This window comes from Asterias rubens, chromosome 10, assembly GCF_902459465.1.
Source record: "Asterias rubens chromosome 10, eAstRub1.3, whole genome shotgun sequence".
NCBI lineage: Eukaryota > Metazoa > Echinodermata > Asteroidea > Forcipulatida > Asteriidae > Asterias > Asterias rubens.
Genome location: NC_047071.1, coordinates 6,036,110 through 6,061,653, shown reverse-complemented (window position 1 = coordinate 6,061,653; position 25,544 = coordinate 6,036,110). Strand labels below are relative to the sequence as shown.

At 39.2% G+C, this 25,544-nt stretch overlaps 2 protein-coding genes across 2 annotated transcripts; one reads left to right on the top strand and one right to left on the bottom strand.

The window, feature by feature from the left end:
- The first annotated feature begins 248 nt into the window (after positions 1–248).
- Positions 249–8,812, top strand: LOC117295943 (TM2 domain-containing protein 3-like). The gene is made up of 5 exons (XM_033778748.1): positions 249–417; positions 1,570–1,895; positions 2,235–2,403; positions 7,933–8,008; positions 8,533–8,812. The coding sequence occupies exons 1-5, from the start codon at positions 342–344 to the stop codon at positions 8,696–8,698; spliced, it is 813 nt and encodes a 270-aa protein (XP_033634639.1). The 5' UTR covers positions 249–341; the 3' UTR covers positions 8,699–8,812.
- A 2,495-nt stretch (positions 8,813–11,307) lies between these two features.
- LOC117295758 (probable ATP-dependent RNA helicase DDX49) lies at positions 11,308–25,544 on the bottom strand. Its single transcript, XM_033778493.1, has 12 exons — positions 25,243–25,544; positions 23,652–23,775; positions 19,142–19,227; positions 18,705–18,826; positions 17,082–17,260; positions 16,089–16,229; positions 15,212–15,287; positions 14,418–14,592; positions 14,106–14,180; positions 13,694–13,782; positions 12,612–12,683; positions 11,308–11,644 (listed from the first exon to the last, which is right to left on the bottom strand). The coding sequence occupies exons 1-12, from the start codon at positions 25,397–25,399 to the stop codon at positions 11,543–11,545; spliced, it is 1,398 nt and encodes a 465-aa protein (XP_033634384.1). The 5' UTR covers positions 25,400–25,544; the 3' UTR covers positions 11,308–11,542.

Below are 25,544 nucleotides of genomic sequence, written 5' to 3'. Positions count from 1 at the left end.
CAGCCTGGTCTTTTGTTGCTCTCTTCTCTCTGCAATGAACAGAACGACTTTGCGGCCAGGAATTTGGAGGCCCGGCCGATGGTAGACTTGACTCAGGTGGTCACGTTGTCCCTAAAAACTTTAGAGCGTATTTATTGTGCCATGCCAGTAAGGGCTCTCGCAAGTTTGGGACTTGAGTTAAGTCTAGGATGCTGGGACTCGGTGGGAGACGAATATGCGGCTGGTTATGTTTTCCGGGTAGAAAAACAAAAACACTAACTTCCCACAGCTGCAGACAATACCAAACCTTCAACCTACTAACCTAAAATCTTTATTTTGAGAGATGTTTTCTTAGGAAGAAAATGAAAATGGTTCGATTTTGGAGCTTCGTGCTTCTGGGTCTGTTCATTTCATTTGCTTCTAATGTTTGTGGAAAAGGTAAGTAGTACGTCGTAGGCCTAGTGGTACTACTAGTAGTAGTAGTAGTAGTAGTAGGCCCTACCCTCCCTAGTGAATAATAAAATTCAATTGTATTTTTCCTGTGTTTTTTTAGTGACTGTTTTGATACATTTGTAGTGTTGCTGTTACAGTTCGTGTTACTAATTGTTAGGTACAAAAAGGTGTAGGAACTGTTATGTCACTTGTGTACAAAAATGTTGTTCCCACTTCTAAGGAATTTTACTTTTTGGAGGAAATATTTAGGAAATTTCAAAATTTTAAGGAAATTTTAAAGGTACTTTGAGAATAAAAGCAAATCATGTTGTAAAAAGAATACAATGAATGAAACATGAAAACTGACAAGGCAGATCCCTGCCGCTAGATTTCATTGGATACAATGATATAATTGGAGCTACGACTGCATGTCTCTTCATGAAATGAGGGCACATGTATGTAGGTCAAAGGTGAAATTACACGCCAATTTGGGGGCAGGTCTGATATGGACGGCACGCTTATGCTACTAGATCATTTGGTGTGCACACTCGGCAGTGCTAATTTTTTATTTTTGTTTCACAATAAATATATTCCAATAATATTTGCAATGTTTTTACTAATAACTTTATAAAAAGAATCAAGCTTTTTATGGGACTATGTACTCCCGATCAACCAATGTTTTGAGAAATGTTCACTGTTCCATAGCAGATCTTCCTGAGTGCATGTACATTGGGTGGAAACATGGTGGTTCCAAACCACACGCCACACTGATATCATTGAGTCAAATCCCTCCAAGTTGTACTGGAAATGATATTGTTGCTCATGCCAGAAGGGGTTTCAATGCACAGGTTGGCAAGGTGGCGTCCAGCAGTATTCCAACCCATTTGTGGTGCAAGCACTTCAACTCTAACAGACACAATGTTTTAATCTCAACATGCTCAAATAATAGGTTTTGTATAGAATCTCAAGTCTATGTATTTATACACTTTGGGGAACATTTGGTTGCAAATTGGTTAATTGGGACTAGATTCCTTTCTTTATAATGATGTTTTCTTGTAAATCGCTCCGATCTTTGTGGGGCGCTATAAATGCTTACATTATCATTATTATTATTATTATTATTATTAAATATTTGCCATTTCTGTCCTTGATCCACAGGTGAAACCACTGTTGAGTATGATATTAACTCCACACCATTTGCCCAGCAGCAGACAAGTCATGTAACGATGGCTTCTGAAAAGTCCACTAACAACTCTGATTTAAGCACAAGTGATACTTTAAATAAAGGCACGTTGACAAGCCAACAACCTTTGCTACCTACTCTACCCACCACAGTCTACCCAAACCATCGGGAGTTGTGTCCAAGTAGAGTAGATTGTTTTAAGCTGAGTGGTGACTGTTTGGATTGTGAACTGAATTCTTCATGTGTCTATGGAAGAGAATACAATGTGACATGCAGGCCCAAACCAGATCTGGATTGTGTTGTAAGTACCTTAGTAAGACTGTTTGGTCTCCATTGCATGAACAACTTTGTCTGCTCAGTGCTACAAGTATGGTCATATAGTTTCATACCCAGGGATCAAGTTGGCTCAATGTTTTCATTCCCAGCCTTTCAACTCTAACCCCACCTCCAATTGGAGCCTTGCATCTGCATTGAGTTGCTAGTCATAGCACCTCCTTTTTTGCAAATTGCAACACCATTCTCCCCTCATGTTTTTGTTATAGGCTTTTAACATAGAATTGGTTCATTATAATCTTTATGACGAGTGGATGCAAGAATACAAGTTGAGTGTTACTTTCCTTACCCTTTGTTACCTCTACAGGGCAACCAAACCATCATTAAATCATTTAGGTGTCGTTACTGCTACCAGTCAGAGCCATGGGAGCAAACATGTACACCAACCATCAAACATAGTGACTGCAAGGTTAATAGTAATCCACCCATTATGGTCAGAGTTAACTGCTCAATTAACGATGACTTGATCTGTCTAGGTAAGTGTACAGTATACAAATATTGTATGCATGTGAGTGTGTTGTTGCAGAATATAATCCTCAAGTGAAATCTGGACTAGTGAAATGGAAAAGCCGAGTGACTGTGTATTCTTCCACAATGCACAAATAAATTCCATTTAATTGTCTTTATAACTCATACACAAATCATTGTCATTAACACTTGTAGGATATGGACATTCTGGAAATTCTTAGAACTTCTTCCAAATAATATACACGTAATGAATGTTTATGAGTGCAATGGTGCGAATATGTTCATGAGTTGAAAGATGGAATGTTCTATTCAACGAGGCAGAGCCGAGTTGAATGGAACATTCCAGCTTTCAACAAATGAAGATATTTGAACTATTGCACAAATGAAAAACATTCATTATTTGTTTAATATAACATCCAAGTAGATCTTAAGTAGGATTTGAAACTTTGCATGGTGGAAATAAGATATACAGTCGACTCCCGTTATTACGAGCTCGCATGTAACGAGGTTCCGGTTATTACGAGGTTTTTTGCCGGTCCCGAACTGCCCGGTGCGTGTTTCAATGCATTAAAATATGGATTATACGAGCACGGAAGTAGCGAGAACACGGTTATAACGAGGTAATTTTGCGGTCCCTTGGAGACAAAATGTATTGTTTTCAGACGTTTGTAGCGAGGGCCTGGAATAAGTGTGTAAAAAAAGCTTACCTTCGTAAGAGAAATGACATGAAGCCCTTAAACCCCATGATCAATACAATAGAGGTGATAATTGCATGGTGCTCGTAGAGTGCCACCAGTCTATTCAACGGACTGGTTTACCCAAGCAGACAATAGAGGGCTTAAATCACGCGCGTGGCTCAAAACCACCAACGGTTTAGTCACTGACAATCCTTCTCAATTTCAAAAACATGCCGCTTACTTAATAAATTCATGTCGGCGAACGCACTCGGCAGTATGTAGGGGTTCTAATGATTAATCCTTGCTCGTATCATCCATGCAAAACTTCAAAAACGTCACCGCTGTTCGAGTTCTTTTTTTAGTAGAGCCCCTTTTTCAATTAAAAATAGCCCAAACAAAAGATTTTCTAAAACCCCCTCCTGAGTGAGTTGCACTTCAAAAAATTTACCGCATCAAATGATTATAAAAAGGGGTACATTTTGGGACCATCTCTCATACGTTCATCGTAACTGTAACTGCCACATTCGTAAAAGAAAATGGCTAGCATCAAAACCAAGCGTAAGTGTCTTACCCTCGATACCAAGATGGAGATCATCCGGGCTGTGGATGCGGGGGCAAAGAAAGCAGAGGTCGGTCGCCAGTACGCCATCGTCTCAAGTACACTGTCAACCATTTTGAAGAACCGAGATGACATCAAGTCAAGATTTGAGTCGTCGAAGTTTCAACCGTCAAGAAAAAGATGCCGCACTGCTTTGCTGGAAGATGTTGAGGAGGCACTCCTACGGTGGTTTCAAGGGATGCGCGCCAAAAATCTTCCCGTCAACGGACCTCTCCTTCGCGAAAAAGCAGAGCGGCTGTCCGAGATGTTGGGGCACGGGAACTTCCAAGCAAGCTCGGGTTGGCTTTCCCGATTTAAAGAGCGGCACGGCATTCTACACAAGCAGATCTGCGGGGAAAGTGCCAGTGTTGACCCGACATCTCTCACGACCTGGCTGAAAGAAACCCTTCCCGGCATCATCCGTGGCTACGAAGCCAAGGATATTTTCAACGCTGACGAGACTGGTCTTTTTTACCGCCTCACTCCAGACAAGACTTTGTCATTTAAAGGTGAACAGTGTCATGGTGGCAAGCAGAGTAAGGAGCGGATGACGGTGATGCTGTGTTCCAACATGGATGGTTCCGAGAAGCTCAAGCCACTTGTCATCGGGAAGTTCAAGAACCCACGCTGCTTCAAGAATGTTCAATCTCTTCCGGTGACATATCGGGCCAACCGAAAGGCATGGATGGTCTCAGATCTTTTCACCGAATGGGTCCGGCGTTTGGATCGAAAGTTTTCCCGCCAAAGTCGCAAGGTTCTTCTGTTCGTGGACAACTGCGCGGCTCATCCAAAAGTTCAAAACCTTCAGGCCATCACTCTGCAATTCCTACCTCCAAACACGACTTCCCATCTTCAACCCATGGACCAAGGTGTCATCATGAACATGAAAGTTCACTATCGGAAGCATTTAGTGAAAAGTCTCCTTCACAGCTATGACTCAGGTGAAACTCCCAAACCTATTGACGTTAAGCAGGCAATTTCAATGCTTTTTGAAGCATGGAAAAACGTGAAACCGGTGTCAATTGGGAAGTGCTTTGCAAAAGCAGGGTTTGTCGAAGATGGTGGAGAGACTGACGATGATGGAGAGAACGGAGACGGAGACGAGGAGACGGGTGAAGATGAGGCGCAACCTGACAACATCTGGGAACGTATGGCCAGGCATCTCGATCTCCCCGCCGTCTCTTTTAACGATTATCTCAACGCAGACACAGGTGTACGGTGTACGGATGAGCCGACGGATGCTGAAATCGCGGAGCAAGTAGCAGTGGAGATGAATGGAGAAGAAGAGGAAGAGGAGATGGAGATAGAGGAGGAAGATGATGGTGACCAACAGCCAACAATGTCCCTTCGAGAGGCACATGACACCATGCCCAAACTGCAAGACCTCCTGTACAGCCTGAAAGACACCAGCAGCGAAGTCTTTGCTGCCCAGGCTGTGCTGAGTGCCTTCCTCGCACAGAAGATGGATAAAGTCAAATCGCAGCGCAAGATCACCGATTTCTTCCAGATGTAGAGGAGAAAAATTTAACCAAACCGGCTCTTTTCAGAGCCACCACAACACAAAAGAGATTTATTTCATGCAATGTCGTGTCCTGATTAAATGAATAAAGGTTCCCCGTTTCCAAAAAGAAAAGAAAAAAAGAGAAAAAAGTTGCCCTTCCCCAAGAGAAAACAAAGGTTGCCCTTCCCCATTATTTAATTTTTAAAAGGAGAGAAAAACAAAGGTTGCCCTTCCGGAATAATTAATTCAATCAAATGAAAAGACAGAGATGATTTAAAAGACACAGATACGCAAAGATAATCAAAAATAAAATTATTTTAAAAGACACAGATACACAAATATTTAATGAATTAAATACTGAAATAAGAATTAAAAGGAGAAATTGAAAAACTAAACAATACAATATTATTAAAAAAGGAAACGGCAAAGTAACTGATAATCAAAAATAAAATTATTTTAAAAGACACAGATACATGTACACAAATAGCTTCCTTCAGTCCATGTGCAACTTAACTCCAGAAACATCTCGCTGGTGTCCCACGCTTGACATGCTGTTATCATGATACTCCATGTCGATCACCAACGAAAATGAACGTTCAGTGCATGCATCATGTTCATACCATGCGCTACGGGGCAGAATCCACTCGCTCTGGACGGCAAGTTGACATCTCTTTGGTATATTGTTATCATAAATTGTACCAAATATTACATTTCCCTGATTAATCACTCAATATAAGACATTTAGCAATGATATTCTTGTGTACAAGATGCTCGTAATGGCTGTTCTGATAAGCAAACAGCTCCGCGCAGGCTAACACAAGTGTATATGCACGTACATGTACATGTACACGTGTTGTGTGCATGCACAATGAAGACGTATGTATCTATATTTAGCGCGCTCCGGTTAAGACGAGATTCGGATAATACGAGGAAAATGGGCCAGTCCGGCGGACCTCGTTATAACGGGAGTCGACTGTACTCTTCTATATCAAGTAGATCTTTGTCATTTTGATTGGAAGATACAACTTTCAAAAACAAACAAAGTGTAGGCCTACAATTTTTAATGATGAAATTACACCCTTTTCTCTTTGGGTCGGCCTGCTGGATTCAACAGTCACATTGTGCGTTCTGTACAGCTATTTTGAGACACGCAGAAGCCGAATGCTAGTAACACTGCTGCGTTACCAAAGACACGCGCACACAGTGATGTTTTTACTCTGCACTGCAGCGTGCAATAGTACTTTTCGGATGGAACGAAAAAGCACGGTGAGTGACTCAGCGTGCAATGGTACTTTTATTTGCTATCACGTGACGGACAATCCTCCAATCAAATGGCAAGGATCTGCTTGGGTGTTATATAACATGGACTGCTCCATGTATCTGTAGATACCAACATTGGTTCTCTGTGACATGACTTTGCCTCATTGGGATTTAAACAGACCAGATCAATTGTTTTGGAAATGACATTGCATACAGTCAGATTCTACTTTGGAGCATCTTTGCAGTATACATTTAGTGAATGAACAGTGCGAGGACCTGGTCTTCACTGCGTAGTAATGACTGGATTGGTGGCTGGCGCTGGGTTAACGGACCGAGCCAGAGGTGAGGTCTGTTAACAGCGCTAGCCACTAACCAAGGTCATTACCACGCAGTGAAGACCGGGTCATCGCACTGTTATTCTCATAAAAAAAAAACTTTTTAACGAAATAAACAACATAATTTTCAAAATTTATTGACTTTTTCTCTCAGTGATAATTCAAGACATGTTCAGGGCCCATATTTTAGCTTTTGATGGTTCCCGTCTCTTTCGTGCAATGTGATTAAAATCACGTTATTGATACTTTGAGAACAGTGACTTTGAAGAAGAATGGTCTGTTACCCGCCCTTACTGGGGTCAAAGAGGCAAGTGATTGGACGATAGCCGTTCTTTGTGCTTAAAACCGTATGCTCAGTGTCCCTTAGCGTGTCGCATTATGCAAGGAAATGCAAGGAAATACAAGTATTTTCAAGCGCATGTGCGCAAAGTGCCAAGATAATCAAGCATGCGATACAGCGCAAAGCCAAAACGAGTTTTTTACAACGAGTTGTTCACATTGTATGCTAGTTTAGGAGCCATCTATTTGCTAATGTAGTTTCCAGAGCCGGTCCTTTATCATCCGTTAATACATCCCCACGCGATCTGATTTTGACCAATCAGAGGCTGTAAACTATCCAAGGTATTTATTAATGCAAAATAAAGGAATACATGTGACTGGTGTTCCACCAATCAAATGACTAACCTGTTGTTATCAGCTTGTCAATTGACTACCATCAAAGTCTTTGTAGTCCTTGCACAAAATAGTCCAACCTACATTACATGTACGCCATGTGAAGTTCTGGGCTCACTGCATGGCACGACCTACCCCCAGGGGAATAAAATTAACATTGAGGAAGGCTGAACAAATTCTGCACTTTCAACAACTTAACACTGGGTGACGAGTACAAACAGTTTCAACGACACGGGAGCAAAGTTTTCACAGAGCAAAGTTTTCAGGAGAGTCGCTTAAATCCGTTGTACATGCCAATATACTTGTCGTGCATTTGTTTTACTCATTTCTCAAAAACTACAGCACCTCAGCAAGTTAAATGCTTTCTACTATCATTATCTTTAAACTGTGTGAGTGATTCTCTGTAGATGTTTGTGTTTTGTGTTGTACAAAAAGTACCATTGAAACCCTTTAATTAAGTTTAAAAAAACATTAGTTACCATTTTTTATTGCAGGTCAGAGAAAATTTTACCGAAGGAGCCGCTGTAACTGGACATCGGGGCATCGATGGTCTACAGCACTCACTCTAAGGTACACAATACAGATGACCTTAAAATGTAGACTCAAAATGTTTTGATGACATTTCTGTGAATTATCCATCAGCCAATACTTATTGCTTCTTAGTTAACCAATTTTAAACCTTGCTTCAAGGAACACGTTGCCTTGGATCGGTCGAGTTGGTCGATGAAAAGCATTTGAAACTGTTAGTTAGAAAATTCATATGATTAGAGAGATGTTTTAAAAGTAGAATATAATAATCCACACAATATGCTTCGAAATTGCATGGTTTTCCTAATACCGGTACGTCGTGAATTAACATGCCAATTTGTGGAGTCATGCGTTTTACTCCATCAATTGGCTGACCATGTTAGTTCGCAAAGTAAAAGGAAAACCACGCAATTTCAAGGAATATTTGTGTGGATCATTATATTATTTTTTTTAAATATCATTCTAGGTAACTATGCATTTTACAACAAACGGTTTCAAATGCTTTTCATTGACCAACGACCGATCCAAGGCATCGCCCTTTAAAGAGATACTTGTTATATTTTCAGTGTGACGTTGGGAGGATTTGGTGCTGATCGGTTCTACCTTGGGTCATGGAGGGCAGGTCTTGGCAAGCTGTTTAGCTTTGGAGGTCTTGGGGTATGGACACTGGTGGATGTGGTACTTATAGCTGTTGGTTACATTAGACCAGAAGATGGATCCTACTATATATGAAAATATATAGTACACTATAACAACAAACTTTTAATGATCTGTGTTAAAGGCAGTGGACACTATTGGTAATTGTCAAAGACTAGCCTTCACAGTTGGTGTATCTCAACATATGCATAAAATAACAAACCTGTGAAAATTTGAGCTCAATCGGTCATCGAACTTGCGAGATAATAATGAAAGAAAAAACACCCTTGTCACACGAAGATGTGTGCGTTGAGATAGTTGATTTCGAGACCTCAAGTTCTAAACTTGAGGTCTCAAAATCAAATTCGTGGAAAATTACTTCTTTCTCAAAAACTTTGACACTTCAGAGGGAGCCGTTTCTTACAATGTTTTATACCATCAACCTCTCCCCATTACTCGTCACCAAGAAAGGTTTTACGCTAATAATTATTTTGAGTAATTACCAATAGTGTCCACTGCCTTTAAGTGTTGGCGGTATTGTTGTAGTTATGTTCTACCATCAAATACTGGAGTTCTGCACTGACAGATTTTACTATTTTCTACAGCCAAAAGGTATTGCTGAGGACACACTTTTCTTCAATGCACGATGACGTGGCAATCCAGCCATAGGCTTTAGCAATCAATATGGAGCAAGTTTTGTTGTGTACAATGGTTGGTTTAAAGGCAGTGGACACTATTGGTAATTGTCAAAGACTAGCCTTCACAGTTGCTGTATCTCAACATATGCATAAAATAACAAACCTGTGAAAATTTGAGCTCAATCTGTCATCAAAGTTGCAAGATACTAATGAAAGAAGAAAACACCCTAGTCACACGAAGTTGTGTGCATTTAGATGCTTGATTTTGAAACCTCAAGTTCTAAACTTGAGGTCTCGAAATCAAATTCGTGGAAAATTACTTTTCTCCAAAACTATGGCACTTCAGGAGCGGTTTCTCACAATGTTTTATACCACCAACCTCTCCCCATTACTTGTCACCAAGAAAGGTTTTATGCGAATAATTATTTTGAGTAATTAGCAATAGTGTCCACTGCCTTTAAGGTTGACCATTTTGACTCAAACCCAGGCTGGTCAACCATTGGTTGACTACTGCGGTCGACCATTTGGAACCAGCCTCAAGTCCATGGATTCTTTACTGTCCCCAATAGCCTGTTCCATTTTAACGTGAATAAAGCACATAAGGGAACTAGTGACACTATAGATAGCTAAAAGGCAGAAGTATGACTAGACTTTTAAATGAGTCGTTTGAGTGAGTGCGTCACTGCGCATGTAGGCAGGTAGGTTGCTGGTCAGTGGTCAACCACAGGTCGACTTTTGCTCATGGACACGCCATGGTTAATTATGTAGAAAAATCATTCTTGTGCCAAGGCTCAAGTGTTTTTGTTTGTTTGTTTGTCTGTTTGGTCAACTTTCACAACTCGCCTATGAAAGGAAGAGATGGTATAAGTGCAGTCGACAAAGTTTACTTATGGTAAAGGGATGGGGTTAAAATGATGGAGTATGGTTTGACTTGGAATATGCATGGAAGTAATCCTACCTCCATAAAATATGTTTCAAACTTTGTACTTTCCATGTACATAATTCAGATTTTGGTTCGGTGCGACTCTGGAGCCCCTGTCTGAAACGGGTGTAAGCTTGTGGCTCGATGGCTAGGACTTTGCAGAAATTTTTTTTCTACATAATTTACATGTACATCACTTTCAGAATCACGCAATGTACCAAAATTATTGTGCATGTTTATCTTGAGGAGATCACCTAGTTCTGCATTTCAAGTTATTCTCACTGCTAATTAAGACAAATAGACACTAGAAATTAAAATGACACAGTTGTTGTCCCTCTGTTATATGTTAACATCCAAGACATTGCAAATATTTCCCATGTTTAATATAGAGACATTTATTAGAAAATAAATTATTCTGTACATATGCAATGTAAAGACTCATTAAAATTTGTTACATTACATCTGATTGTGTTGACTGTTCTTTCATTTATATGAGTGTAGTGTACAGTACAACTATTTTTACTAAACTAAATTCACACTTCTGCACTTGTTGTTCATTACGCAGGGTAGATCTTTGTTATTTGATTGAAAGATGGAACTGAAACAAACTCTACAAGATAGTAATATGGCATCCAGGATGTCCAGTATAAAAGTGGTTAATGTAATGCATGCAGTACTAAACAAGTGAAGGGACCAGTGAATATATATTTTAGGCCCTGTATTGGTTTGATAAATGAATGCAGCCGGAACTTCAATCCTCCAATCAAATAACGAGGATTAGTTGTGACTTCCTAGGGAAAAGGAACATGTTACTTTAAAGGGAAGGTACACGTTTAGTTATAACTACATGTACTCAAAACAAATATTAACTTAAAAACTGACTTAGTAACGAGAATTGGAGAGCTGTTGATAGTATAAAACGTTGTAGGAAACGACTCACTCTGAAGTAACGTAATCTTTAAGAAAGAGGTAATTTGCAATGCCTCAAACCCTATATAGGTAATTTCTCACTAACAGACTAATATAATAAAAGACTTCAAGCTAGAAGTCTTTTATTCCTATCTGAAAGCACACAAGTACGTCCAACAAGGGTGTTTTTTCTTTCATAGTTTTCTCGCAACTTTGATGACCGATTGAGCCAAAATTTTCACAGGTTTGTTATTTAATGCTTATGATGGGATACACCAAGTGAGACCACTGGTCTTTGACAATTACCAAGAACAGCCATTTGGTTACAATGGCTTCTATTTTACTAAAAAGGTCAGACTTGGCCCTTTTAGCACCTGACTTGAAAGAAAGAAAAGTCCATGTCCCTGATTTGGATTAAGTTTTAGTGTTCCTTGTGTTATTCTGCACAGTTCTTGTTTTGGTTGCAGAAAGTCAAGACTGCGGATTTGTTGATGTAGATGTTTCCAGCTCATGTCGCTCCCTCCGTCTTTTCTTCTGAAGTTTTCGCTTTTTCCTTTCCTCTTCATCTGGATCCTAAAAAGAAAGAAGCAAAAGTCGATTTTATATTATGTTTGTTTGTCACTAGATATACAACTTATTACTTGATCAAATGCAGTTTAAAGGAATTATGCTGCCAACATTTTCCTAATTTTATACGAAAGTTGCACCACAGTTTTTTGTTATGGTTTATTTTGACTGAAGTGTAATTTCCACCTCAAATAAAATATATTAAAAACAACTTCTGTTTCTGTTTATTTTATTGTCACACATATACAGTGAAATTCACTTCCGTTTGCGAGTCTAATTTACAATAACAAAAATACAGAATTACACTTAAAGTCACCTGGAAGTGGTATTTTTTCAAAATAAAGTTTTTGTCACTAATATATGTGTTTTGATGAGTGGAATGTGAATAAACAGTTAACTAAGGTTTTAAAAAATCAGTTCTTATGTTATTTACAAATTTAAGAGTAGACCCCGACCCGAGAGGGCGCTGTTCGTGACGTCAATCGAGGCAGACTTTGCCTGTAATGCGTAGAGTCAACACAATTGCAAAGTACAGGTACGGACCAAGTCGTGAGTTTGTAAGTTTTAAAAAAAAAATGTTTTTTTTTTTTTTCCGGCAATGCCGACCAGGTGTATTGCTGCTAAATGCAGAAAAACACTTTTTGAAAAACACTTTTTTTGTACCAACTCACGACTTGGACGTACATGTACTTTGCACGTGTGTTTACTATACGCATTGCAGGCAAAGTCTGCCTCGATTGACGTCACAAAGGGGTAGGCAGAGTCAGCCACCCAAACAACTTTATATATTTTTTAAACATATAAATCGTGACAAACAATTACTAAAAAAATTGTTTTATTGTTCGTAAGCATATACTCTTATGTTTGAAAGAAAATAATTCTATTTCCAGGTGACTTTAACCACGTTATAGGCTACACAGTAACAAATAATAAAAGCATAAATATAAAAATTGATATGAAAGTGATCCCTGACCTTGCCATCAAGTATCATCTGCTTTCTCTTGTTGATTGCTCGCTTCTCCCCAAATTCAAGCTCCTCAAGTTTCTAAGATAATTAAACACTGATATTGATTAACAAATATTACACTGTTTAAAGGCAGTGGACACTATTGGTAATTACTCAAAATAATTATTAGCATAAAACCTTTCTTGGTGACGAGTAATGGGGAGAGGTTGATGGTATAAAACACTGTGAGAAACGGCTCCCTCTGAGGTGCCATAGTTTTCAAGAAAGAAGTAATTTTCCACGAATTTGATTTCGAGACCTCAGATTTAGAACTTGAGGTCTAGAAAATCAACCATCTAAACGCACACAACTTCGTGTGACAAGGGTGTTTTCTTCTTTCATTATTATCTCGCAACTTTGATGACCGATTGAGCTCAAATTTTCACAGGTTAGTTATTTTATGCATATATTGAGATACACCAACTAAGAAGGTTAGTCTTTGACAATTACCAAGAGTGTCCACTGCCTTTAAGTAAAAAAGGTTTAAAGACACATAACAACTTTTGCTTTTGTCAAAGACCAGTATTCTCACTTGGTGTTTCGTGACCAGAGCATAAAATACAAAATCTGTGAATATTTGAACTCAATTGATCGTCGAAGTTGCGAGAAAATAATGGTAGACAAACACCCTTTTGCACAGGTTGTGTGCTTTAGATGCTTGAATTTGAGACCTCAGCTGAGGTTTCGAATCAATTCATATATTTAAGTGAGAAATTACTTCTTTCTCAAAAACTATGTCACTTCAAAGGGAGCTGTTTCTCACGATGTGCATAAATACTTTCAACAGCTCTCCATTGCTCGTTACACAGTAAGTTTTTATGCTAACAATTATTTTGAGTAATTACCAAAAGTGTCCACTGCTTTTAATTGACACAGTACCAACTCGGAATAAACCTCAGCATATCAGGTACAATTCAAACCCTTTTTGCAAGTAAGCTTTCACTATGTTAACTGTCATACAACAGTTAATCTGAGATAAAGTCCCCTAAATCATGATCTAACAAAAAGAAAATGTTTAACTTGTACAGATCGAGTATGAATAATCTTACCATTTCTGCTTCTCGTTTGGCCAGAGCAACCTCATTAAGGATTAGTAGGACTTTCTTCTCATCCACTTTGTATTCAATCAACTTTGTGTCTGGGGGAGGAATATGGTAGTAAAAAAGAAAGATTGACCAAAGGAGGAAAGAGATCAATCTGAAACGGTTGTTAAAACAAGAATTCGCGTTTTTAGAAAGCTGGGTGAATCTGACACTGTTTATTGCAAAGGGAGAAAGTTGGCGTATTACTTCAATCAATTTTCATGTGTGATTTAACTGGGAAAGAAGAGCACTTAAATCTCAAACAAGGGGTATTTGTCAACAAACTGTCTCCAACCACCAGAGTATAAATTTTATTCCCAACTATGATCTGTGACAGAAAGAGGGGCAAAACTTGTACATATTTGTAATGTCGACTTACGAATGAGTTTCTCAATGGACTTCACCAGTTGGACATCAAACTGCGTCACCAGTGTTATGGCCATACCACCTCTCCCTAGGAAAACAAAATAACATCTGGATTAGAAAAAAGAGAGACTTGAGGAGCGATTGGAGATATCAGAATTAGTCTAATTGCTCATTTCACATTCAGTTATTGTTTTGTTCATAATAAATTTCTTATTTTATTCTAGGGAAGACTTGATAGAATCACTGAGTACCTGGGGAAGATAATAAAATAGTAAAAAGTAAAACAACATTTGTTTGAGTTTATCAACAATGATGTATGCCATACCTGCTCTGGCTGTCCTTCCAACTCTATGTATATAGTCTTTAGGTGAAGCAGGAACGTTGTGATTGATAACTAGTTGTACTGCAGGTATATCAAGCCCTCTGCTTGCCACATCAGTTGCCACCAAAACATGCACCTGGTTGGATTTAAACATCGCCAATGATGCCAATCTTGTCCTCTGTGCATTGTGAAAAGGACAAAAACATGGTTTGTTGAATCTATTACCTCAAGGCCATCCTCTGCATCTTGGTGTTTTCCCCTTGGAATAGCCAGCCCAGTTCACCTCTCCACAACTATCCCTCCCCTCAACTATCCCTCCCCTCAACTATCCCTCCCCTCAACTATCCCTCCCCTCAACTATCCCTCCCCTCAACTATCCCTCCCCTCATCTTCACAGTAAATCAACAATCCTAATCTCTAATCTCTACATTGTATTGTGCTTCAGTTGCCCAGTACAAAGAGGTACAAAAGGGAACTGGATTTTATAATATTGGAAACTTCCCTTTTTCAGGGATTATTGTGTAAACCCTAATTCCAGACTTTCATCCTTCTAGTGGACAAACATGCACAAGGATTACGAGAGAATAATAGATCACCCCGTCTGTTAGCCATTAGCCAATTCAGCATGGGAAGCAAGTATGAGATTCAGCATGGCATGGTCAATATAGTCAACAATCAGCCATAGCTTATGACAAAGGCTTGGCACTCAAGAAAAATCTAACCTGGTACATTTCATAACAATTTGTTATTGTTATTTGGTTTAGTCATGGTTTCAACAAGTATGAGACTTGACATACCTGTTTTACTAATGAGTGCAGTGCAACACAAGGTACATCCATCTGTCTCAGCATGATGGCTAAAGAATGGCAATACCTAGACAGAAAATAAAACTTCAACAAGTTAGGAGTGGTGCAACTTCAATAACATATTCAAATACTGTGTCTATCGATCAACTTAGGAGAACTTCATCGAAAGACAGCCATCATTCAATATTACCGTTATCATTAATATTCCAAAGTAACTTTTTATTGACACGTTTATTTAACTTAACTTTTATAGATGGTGTTTATGTTGTGTGATGAGTTTGTTATCTAGGCCCACATATATATTAAGTTTTTGCTTGTGCGACAGTTGCTAGTATATTCAATTCAAATTGGTCACTCTGGTATTTTCCTGAAATATAAGCGTGCTTAATCAAGGGAGGTTTAAATGATTTTAAATACAGTGTACCACTCTACAAGTTTGTGTTGTGTAAAACAACGTTGGGTCACACTTAGGAACTATTTTGCATATTTATAGGCAAAGGTCATGATGCTTGCACAATGTTTTGGTAAGTTTACAATATTTGTGTTACTGAATGGAATGTTTCAACTGGAAAATAATTTTGCAAAATTGAAAGATAACATACTTTCATAATTTGTTGCACATCATGCTATCTTTCAATTTGGAAAGACATTCATATTCCAGTTGAACGATTGAATTTACTTTGTAACGAATCTACTCTTTCATAGGTTCTGCACTTTCTTTAACTGAGTGACATAACAGAAACAGTTTAATTATAAAGAAAATGTCTTTCAAAAGGTCAAGCCTTCTTCACTATTTCTGCATTGTGTTAAAGACACTGGACACTATTGGTAATTGTCAATAGTGTCCATTGCCTTTAAGCAAACTTACTTGCAAGTGCTGGTGAATATAATAATAGATTGTTCATCCTTCTCTGTGCAGAAGTCATGTACAATTTGCATCAGGTATGCATCTTTGACTTGGGCAGGTACTAGGCTGTAACGTTGATCTAGCTCATCAACTGTGGCAACACTACAAACATTGGAAAAAGCCACACAATCTTGTTTACATTATAAGTACACATTGACACAGGGAACGTATACAGTGATATAAGACATTCAGAACAAAATGTAATGTGCCATGATGAAGGACGTATCAAAAGTTATTGGAGGAAGGGTTTAAAAGCAATAATATGTGCTAAACATTGTGTTTCAAGAAAGCAGAGTGTGAAAGTTTGATGATTTACTGAAAAATAAGCCATTATAAGATAGTTAAATTTTGCATAGGAATGATGAAACATATCTGTGGGCTAATTCTAGGAACACAAATATAACAATAATGCCATATCTTTTGTCAGGAGTGATTTTATTGCTAATGATCTTCTATTAAAAGGGTGCTTCAAGGCATAATTATAATAATAATAATAATAATAGTAATTTGGGGGGCTAATTGTCCTTACTCGCAGCTAATAACTGAATTGCGAAATGATAATAATAATTTGGGGGGCTAATCGTCCTTACTCGCAGCTAAGAGCTGAATTGCGAAGGACGCGGCTACAACGTGTTCGAGAAGCAGGCATGCAAGGGCGCCTTTGGCTGCCAGCCACATCAACCCATTATATGACCACGGAGCACAGCCAAAGATCGAAAGTGTTTGATTTTTCCCGAGGGAGGAAAACCGGATGCTCTGGAAAACCCTTGTGGCACAACAGAGAACCATCGCACAACTCAACTCACATACATGACATATGGCCCTGGCCGGGGTCACCTTGGTGAGAGGTGAGCGCTTTACGCACAAGCCAACTATGCCACCATTATGAAAACATGAATGGTAGTTTTCATTTAAAATATCTAGCTTATAGCGAGACCCTATGCATCAACTCACGGAGCTTTAGAGATCCAGTAGTAGGGTTTGTTCATGGAGACCTTCCTCAGCTCCTTCATAGTATCAGTAATAGTTGCACTGAATAAAAGAGTCTGCCGCTTAGCAGGGATGGCATCAAATATGACCTCCAAGTCAGGACCATAGTTACCCTCTAGTAACCTGTCTGCTTCATCCAAAACCTACCAAGATCAAGGGAAAATAATAATAATTCATAATAATAATTTGGGAGGCTAATCATCCTTACTCGCAGCTAAGAGCTGAATTGCGAAGGAATTGTTTGAGAAGCAGGAATGCAAGGTGCCTTTGGCCACGGAGCACAGCCAGAAATCGAGAGTCTTTGATTTTTCCCGAGGGAGGAAAACCAGATGGTCTGAAAAACCCTCGTGGCACTGCAGAGAACCAACACACAACTCAACTCACATATGGCCATGGCCAGGTATCGAATCAGGGTCACCTTGGTGAGAGGCGAACGCTTCAAATGCAAGTGCCATGTGACCAACAGACAAGGAGTAGCATTGTGCATTAATGTACACAGAAAAGGGTTGTACGGTGTAAGGGTGTTCAGGCTAAAATAAGAACCGGGTCTAACTTCTGTCTTCAAACTGTATACCATCAATTAAGAAAAAAAGGGAAGTCAAAAGTATTATACACTCCCATCACAAGACATTTCTTGCCAGTGCAAACGTCTCTGCGTAACTGTTGCAAGCAAAACCCAGTTCACTTTTTCTTAGAAGGATGCACACCCCATGCATACACTACAAAGATCACTGTACCATGTCTGAATTGCTGGATGTGGCTGCACCACACTAAATAGGCAAAATTTTCATGCGCCAAGCTGATTATCATAATAATAATAATAACAAACTCACAATTACTGTCTCAATACGCTTTACATTGTGTAGGCCATCCAAATCATTTGAATAAGAACAGTTTGGAACTATGCAACTAATTGATTGTATAATTACAACAATGAACCACAACCTGGGGGCTATGTACTTCAACTTTTGAGGATAATTGTAATAGGTTTTAAAGTTATCAATATAAACCACAAGGGAAACCGACTGGGTAAATTTGTAAATGAAAGGTTTTAAAGTTGGTACTATTTGGCTTGGGAATGGCAAGAATGCCGGAATACCATCTCATGCACTCTCCGCTATTTAATAGAATACCTTCTTGCTTGAGAAGTTAAACTTCTCCCCATCAAATAAAATGATAGGCCAGTTCAGACATAAGCAATGGGAGACTTTCTGGGACGATAGAGGGCAGCAGACTTACCGGGTAAATCCATTGTTCTCAGAATTATGCGCATGTTCAGAACTACATAAACAATGGAAATTTACCCGGTATGTCTGCTGCCACCTAGCGTTGGAAAGTCACCTGTTGCATTTACAGTCTTGAACATCCATCTCATTGATAAGGGAATGTCATGCATTTCAAACAGGCCAGTTCTTTTATCTGTAACATAAACTTGACATTTTTATGACCACCATGTCAAACGACAATGTAACTAAGTTTTAGGCTACATGTATATGGATATAAATTATTTTAATGCATGTACAGTGGAGATGAATGGAAATATTCAATGTTTGTGCTATACACAAAGTAAATATTACTTGATCTTACAAGGAACTTGATATTCTTGAGGTCACAAGTGTCCGTGCTATTAATGTGATCAGCAAGTCTTCCTGGGGTAGCTATGACAATGTGAGGCTTTTTGGATAGCTCTAGTCCTTGTCTAACCATATCTGATGGGGAAAAAAACAATCATCACAACAAGATCAATCAAATGACGTACTTTAAATTAAACACCTATATAGTTGAATAGCTGTAATTTATGTGCATTTAAGCAGTTTTAGAAAACTCATTCTGTATCTTTTTTTTTAAATACAGACTATATATAAGTTCAAATGAACTTTCTGATGTAAAGTAAGTTTTAAATAATAATCATTCAACACAAATGGAAAGCCACATCTTCAAGACTTCATGAAAGTGGACTATAACAAGAGATGGCTACCCAAAACCTAAACATGATTCATGACCTACATGTACTTTGTACCTACCAAATCCTCCTATTACAACAGAGTCCTTCACTCCGATGGGCTTGCCCAAGACACGAAACTGATCACCAATCTGAAAAGCCAACTCTCTGTCAATAAGAGAAAACAAAGTTTACTTCATGTACATGTAGACATCACAGTTGTATTTGTGCAATGATGGAGTTGTTTTATCTGTCAGTAAATTGGGGGTAATGGTTACATTATGAAGCCATTGATTAAAGGATTTGGGTACTTTTTCAAAATGTCCATAGATTTACATTAAACTTACAGGGTTTGAAGATAATGATAGTGGAAAGCTTCCCTTCAAATATTACTTATTGAGGTGCTGTAGTTTTTTAGAAATGAGTAAAACAATGTCATGAAAATACGTTTGTAAATGCTTAAAATAATTTTCGTCTCATGAGACGAAAACTATTTTCATGCCATTGTTTTACTCATTTCCCAAAAACTACAGCACCTCAGCAGGGAAGCTTTCTACTATCATTATCTTCAAACTGTGCAAGTTTAGTGTAAATCTGTGGATATTGTGTTTTTTTGTCCTACAAAAGTTACATAGACCCTTTAACTAACCCTGGGCCTACATTATCAAATTTACATCAATTAATTTCATTTAGCCATAATAACATTGAGATACATTTTTTGAAGTTGACATGACAAGTTTATGTCGAAGTATTGCTCAGACAACATTTTTTTTTGTTTTAGCCATGATGACCTTGGCAATTGACAAATGGGGGACCCCAAGACCTATCCACAAACCAAGTTTGCAGTTGATATGCAAAGTCTATCTCAAGTCATCAATCCAACGAAAATCTGTTGTTTTAGCCACAATGAGCTTTACAATGTGACCTACATGTAAAGGGTTTTAATAAGGACAGGCTTCTGGGGGGAAACCCAATGACCAATTCACACACCAAGGTTTAAGTTGACATTTGAGTCCTCCTTAAGTTACAATTTGCATGCACACACACACACTGCAATCATGGACCTCTTTTGTACAAATTATACTCTTTTGTTTATCCGTCTTTGTCCTTTGTTTAAATAACTTTTCTTGCAAGTAGCTCCCATTGGTTTTGTACAAGTTTTCCAACTGTGGACTTTCCCAAACCGTGGACTCTCTTGTCCTCTATTGTCCTTGGTTTGAAAGTGTACACCTACTCAAGCACCCATGCATAGACGGAAGAACATGTCGGAAACAGTATGCCCCTTCGATGGCTTTGCCAACCGCGGGGCATTAAAACACCCTCGTTGCTTTGAATTATGTGTTTTTGACATGTTCAAAGGCTTCATGCCTATCTCAAATTAAATTTTAAATTAATTAATTTTTAAAATCATAATAACCAAACTTACACCATTCTTTAAAGCCAGTGGACACTATAGGAAATTGTCAAAGACCAGTTTTCTCACTTCTTGCTTTATCTCAACATATTTTTTTAAAGAAACCTGTGAAAATATGAGCTCGATTGGTGGTCGGAGTTTCGAGATAACTATGAAAGAAAAAAACACACTTGTCACACGAAGTTGTGTGCTTTCAGATGCTTGATTTTGAGAACTCAAATTCTAAACTTGAGGTCTTGAAATCAAATTCGTGGAAAATTACTTCTTTCTCGAAAACTACTCCACTTCAGAGGGAGCCGTTTCTCACAATGTTTTATACATACTACCAACCTCTCCCCTTTTAGTGAGGTGGATTAAGGACAAAAAACACGAAGATCGTGACACGGCGGACAAAAGCACAAAATTTTCACCAAAGCATCAGTTTGACCCGTAGATTTCAAAAAAGTCATGCTCCAAACAATCTGAGCATGGGATGACCTTGAATTACGTCATTATGACGTCATTACGTCTTTTAATGTAATAAAGCAAACGTGAGCAGAGACAGCCTTATTTAGATCTTGGCCAAGATTGGTTGCCCTCCTGCTCTGCTTTGCATTGATAAGTCCTTTCAAGACAACTTTAAGGGGTCCATAGTTTCAGTGGCTCAACATCTGAACCCTTCGACCTCTGCAACAGTGTAAAGCAGGGCTGTGTCTGGCTCCAACCCTTTTTGGCATTTTCTTCTCTGTTGTACCCAAGCATGCTCTTGGGTCAGCCACAGTGGGCATCTACCTCCGTATGAACTCGGATGGAATCCCCTTGGACCTTCCAAGACTCGGAGCAAAGACCAGAGTCCGAACGAGATGCCTTAGAGATTTCCTGTTTGCAGATGACACAGCCATCACTACACGTCACACACACCAGATGACCTGCAGCAGCTCATGGATCGATGTTCTGCAGCTTGCAAAGACTTTGGACTTACCATCAGTCTAACAAAAACAAAGGTGAGGGGCCAGGATGTTGATGAACCACTGTCTACCAGCATCGCCAACCATGAGCTTGAGGCTGTCCATGAGTTTGTGTATCATATCTCAACCATCTCGGACAATCTCTCGCTTGAAGTAGAACTCAACAGGCGTAAAGGAAAGGCTGCCACAACACTCTCCAACGCTTACAAAGAGAGTATGATGCAACAAAAAGCTTTCAGAGCATACCAAAGTCCAGGCCTACAAGGCTTGTTTGGTGAAAACGCTCCTCTACGGCAGTGAACCCCGTACCCTAGGCTCCCGTCAAGAGCATAGACTCGACGTCTTCCACATGTAACGACTGAGACGCATCCTCTGCATCTCCTTGAGAGACCACATACCAATAACACATTGCTTGATAGAGCGGCAAGTCTCCATGTTTACCACCCTCAAGTAGAGACGCATGCCTTGGCTGGGACATGTCACCAAGTGGAGGATGGACGTATCCCAAAAGACCTTCTGTATGGAGAGCTGGCATCAGGGAAGAGGCCGTTCGGAAGACCCAAGCTGCGCTACAAAGACACTTCCAAGTGTGACCTCAAGTCACTTGCCACCAATACAACCACCTGGGAAGCAGCCACTGCAGACTGATGCGCCCGGAAGGAGGAGGTGCAGAGAGGTATTTCCAAGTTCGAGGAAGACCTGTCGCAACGAGCAGATGAGGGATGACTCCCGAGGATGGCCCAGCCTCAAGCAGTTAGAACAGCTTCATCTTTCACCTGCAGTTACTGCGGTAGAGACTTTCATTCCCGCATTGGACTCTACAGCCACACCATACCCTATTCCCTAGCCGACATCCAACGGCACAACTCCGTGGTTCTCAAGGATTGACGGATGCCTACTACTATTAATACAACTCCGTGGTTCCCAAGGATTGATTTTTGGGGTTGAACAAAGAATTGACTGGAGTGGGATTCGACCCAACGACCTCTGGATTAACGTGCAGGCGCTCTACCAACTGAGCTATCTAGCCCTATATTGGCGGTGTCCCTATTTTGAATCACCTTAAGGGGATGCGACTTTTTGTTTCAGATATCAATATAAATCACAAGGGAAACTGACTGGGTAAAGTTTGAAGTGATTTTTGGGGTTGAACAAAGAATTGACTGGAGTGGGATTAGAACCAACGACCTCCAGGTTAACGTGCCGGTGCTCTACCAACTGAGCTATCTAGCCCTATATTGGCGGTGTAGCTTTGTTCGGGGAGCCAGACTGGCACCTTAAGGTGATCCCCTGGCTGCTGCTTCCCAGGTTGTATCGTAATTTGGGTGTGATCCCTGGCTACACGGCAGTTAACGGTTGTATGGCTTCTGACTGGCACCCCGAACAAAGATATTGATAAAATACATCAATATACTCACCATAAAGGATATTATTTTTTACAAACTAATACCACCCTAATTGAATTCCTTGACCTTTAGAAACATAATTTCGGCAAGTAGAAATCCCATTGCATGGCATTTTCCTATGCTTTATTACATAAAAAGAGGTTATGACGTCATAATGACGTAATTCAAGGTGATGCCATTCTCAGATTTTTTGGAGCATGACTTTTTTTAAATCTGTGGGTCAAAACTGATACTTTGGTAAAAAAATGGTGCTTTTGTCTGCCGTGTCACGATTTTTTCCTTAATCCACCTCACTATTTACTCGTTACCAAGTAAGGTTTTATGCTAATAATTATTTTGAGTAATTACCAATAGTGTCCACTGCCTTTAAACATGTTTTAAAAAACATTTTACATAATCTGAAGATTCAGATACGAGAAACTAAGATTTTATATCATATATATTGGAAATCCACAATTTAATTTACAGGCATGTAATACATGTACGGATTGCTTTTCTGAACATTGAATGGGTACAGTGCAATTGAAACCAATGTCCGTTGATATATTGAAAATACTCAAAAACTTGATTTTTTTTTTCATCAATATCACCGAGTTAGTTTTTTAATCATATCGAAATATCACAAACTTTGATAAATGAAAATTGATCGCGCAAACGGAAGATAGGCTTCGGTTTGAATTTAGGCTTCATCTTGCACGAGGAAAAAACTTGATATACACGTAACAAGTATACTCAAAGTTTAATTTTCGATATATCGGTTATAAAAAGAAAAACATATAATGGAAGTTTATTGAAACTGATTCTACAGTGCATTTGTTTGCAAACCTTGTAGGTGTTATGACTAGGCAGAATATCCCATATGGGTCCTCACTCAGCTTCTGTAGTATGGGAAGAGCAAAGGCTGCTGTCTTACCGCTTCCTGTTTTGGCACAACCAATGCAATCTTGCCCTGGAAGAAACGCATCAGAAATGACCAACAAATCACAGTCAATCATTAAATGCATATTCATAAATACCTCAGACAGTTTCGCTATTCCTATTGGTGGAGAGCGCGTCTTGTGGGTGTGTACAAACCTTTGTTTATGACCAGTAAAAAGTGTTGAAATATGGGCGTGACACGCAAGCTTGCACCTGAGCTTATACAGTGTAAGACAGTTTCTTCATTCCTATTGGTCGAGAGCAACGGCTGAAACAGTTGTGCCACATCACGCAATACGCGCGACGCGCACAGCATTCCCTTATAAGGAGTTGTTTACTCGAGGGCCTTACCATTTCATAGCTGGAGGGATGAAATGATTGAACAAGAAATCATTGAACAATTATAATTTTTGCATTTATTTTACTTTTTGACCAAAAAGTGTTGATGTTTTATGACCGAAAAGGTATTTATGAATGGGAATCAAAGTGTGTTCAGGCCTGATACTTCACGGAGGCAACGGAGGCGATTGCCTCCGTTGCCCCTTGCCATTGCCTTGGTGCCCTTGAAATGCTCTAGTAGAAATTTACAATTTCCTCATAGGGTGCCCTTTGCCAAAGAGAAAATGCCTTGGTGCCCTTGCCCTTTCAAAAATGAAGTATACAGGTCTGTGTGTTGAATCTGTTTTCAACTAGTGGTTTAAACTAGGCTGGTGTACAGCGCTTGGTGGTCGAGTGACCAAAAGATAAAGCGTTGAGCATATTGAGAAGGCAAAAGACGTGCGATGCGGCAGAAAAACAACATTGAGTACCGAGCAGAAAATTGCATTTTTTGACGATGTTTTTTAATTTCACTCAACAAAAAGGAAATGCAAGCATTATGTATGTATATTGAGTATGTGGGGAAAGTTTTGGTAGTGTAGTACAAAAGAAACTTCAGTTATTGCTGGCTAACGGTCGTAAAACTTTCACCTATCAACGCTGATTTGAAAAACGTATAGCGTTAAAGTGGCCCAAAATACTAGACCCCTTAAGTGCTGCTTCAGAAAATTTGAAGATTACTCCACCCACTTGTGTGGCCAAGGATAGCCGAATCCTTACAGCTAGCCTTGGCCTAGTTGCGATAACATAACCCTCCTCCCGGCGGCCGGCGGAAGGAGGGTTACGTTATCGCAACTAGCCTTGGCCACACAAGTGGGGCTAACCGCACCTTATAGTTTCTAGAAGTGTTCCAACTATAGTTAGTTGGAAAGATTATCAAGTTGGGGCAGAACATTATAAAAGTTTAAACACATGTTGAAAAAGTTTCCGTATGGTGCACCACATTCGGTATGAAATTGAAATAATTTAATTTTAATTAAATTAATAAAGTTTACCTCAATGAGAAATAGAATTGAGATATCCCTTTTAGTTAAAAAAAAACGAGTGAAAAAGTGGTGGCGCCATACGGAAAGTTATCCAAACACATTATTAAACACTTCAGTAAAACCAGCTATGTTACCTCTTAAAATTGGTGGAATACAATGTTGTTGCACTGGAGTAGGTTTGGAGATTCCCATTGATTTACACTGATCACTCAGCCAGTTGTGAAGACCGAGACTTGAAAATGAACACTTCGTCCTGGTTACAGTGTCATTCTCTTCGACAGAATCTGTCATGATTTAGATTAGAGTTGAAATAGTTTCTACCAAAGAAAAAGCTTTATAAATTTATGCGGAATTTATCTGCGTTGAGTGATTTATTGTGATTTTTACACAGCACACTCTACACACACCATCACACAATGACCACTGCCATGTGTTT

Excerpts from the sequence above, each read along its gene's own strand:
- LOC117295758 (XM_033778493.1), bottom strand. The coding sequence starts at position 25,399 with ATGACAGATTCTGTCGAAGAGAATGACACTGTAACCAGGACGAAGTGT. Across the intron at positions 23,776-25,242 it reads TATTCCACCAATTTTAAGAG|GGCAAGATTGCATTGGTTGT; the intron begins GTAACATAGCTG and ends CGTTTCTTCCAG. Across the intron at positions 15,288-16,088 it reads ATATTCACCAGCACTTGCAA|GTATTGCCATTCTTTAGCCA; the intron begins GTAAGTTTGCTT and ends TTTTCTGTCTAG.
- LOC117295943 (XM_033778748.1), top strand. The coding sequence starts at position 342 with ATGAAAATGGTTCGATTTTGGAGCTTCGTGCTTCTGGGTCTGTTCATT. Across the intron at positions 1,896-2,234 it reads AACCAGATCTGGATTGTGTT|GGCAACCAAACCATCATTAA; the intron begins GTAAGTACCTTA and ends TTACCTCTACAG. Across the intron at positions 8,009-8,532 it reads TCTACAGCACTCACTCTAAG|TGTGACGTTGGGAGGATTTG; the intron begins GTACACAATACA and ends TTATATTTTCAG.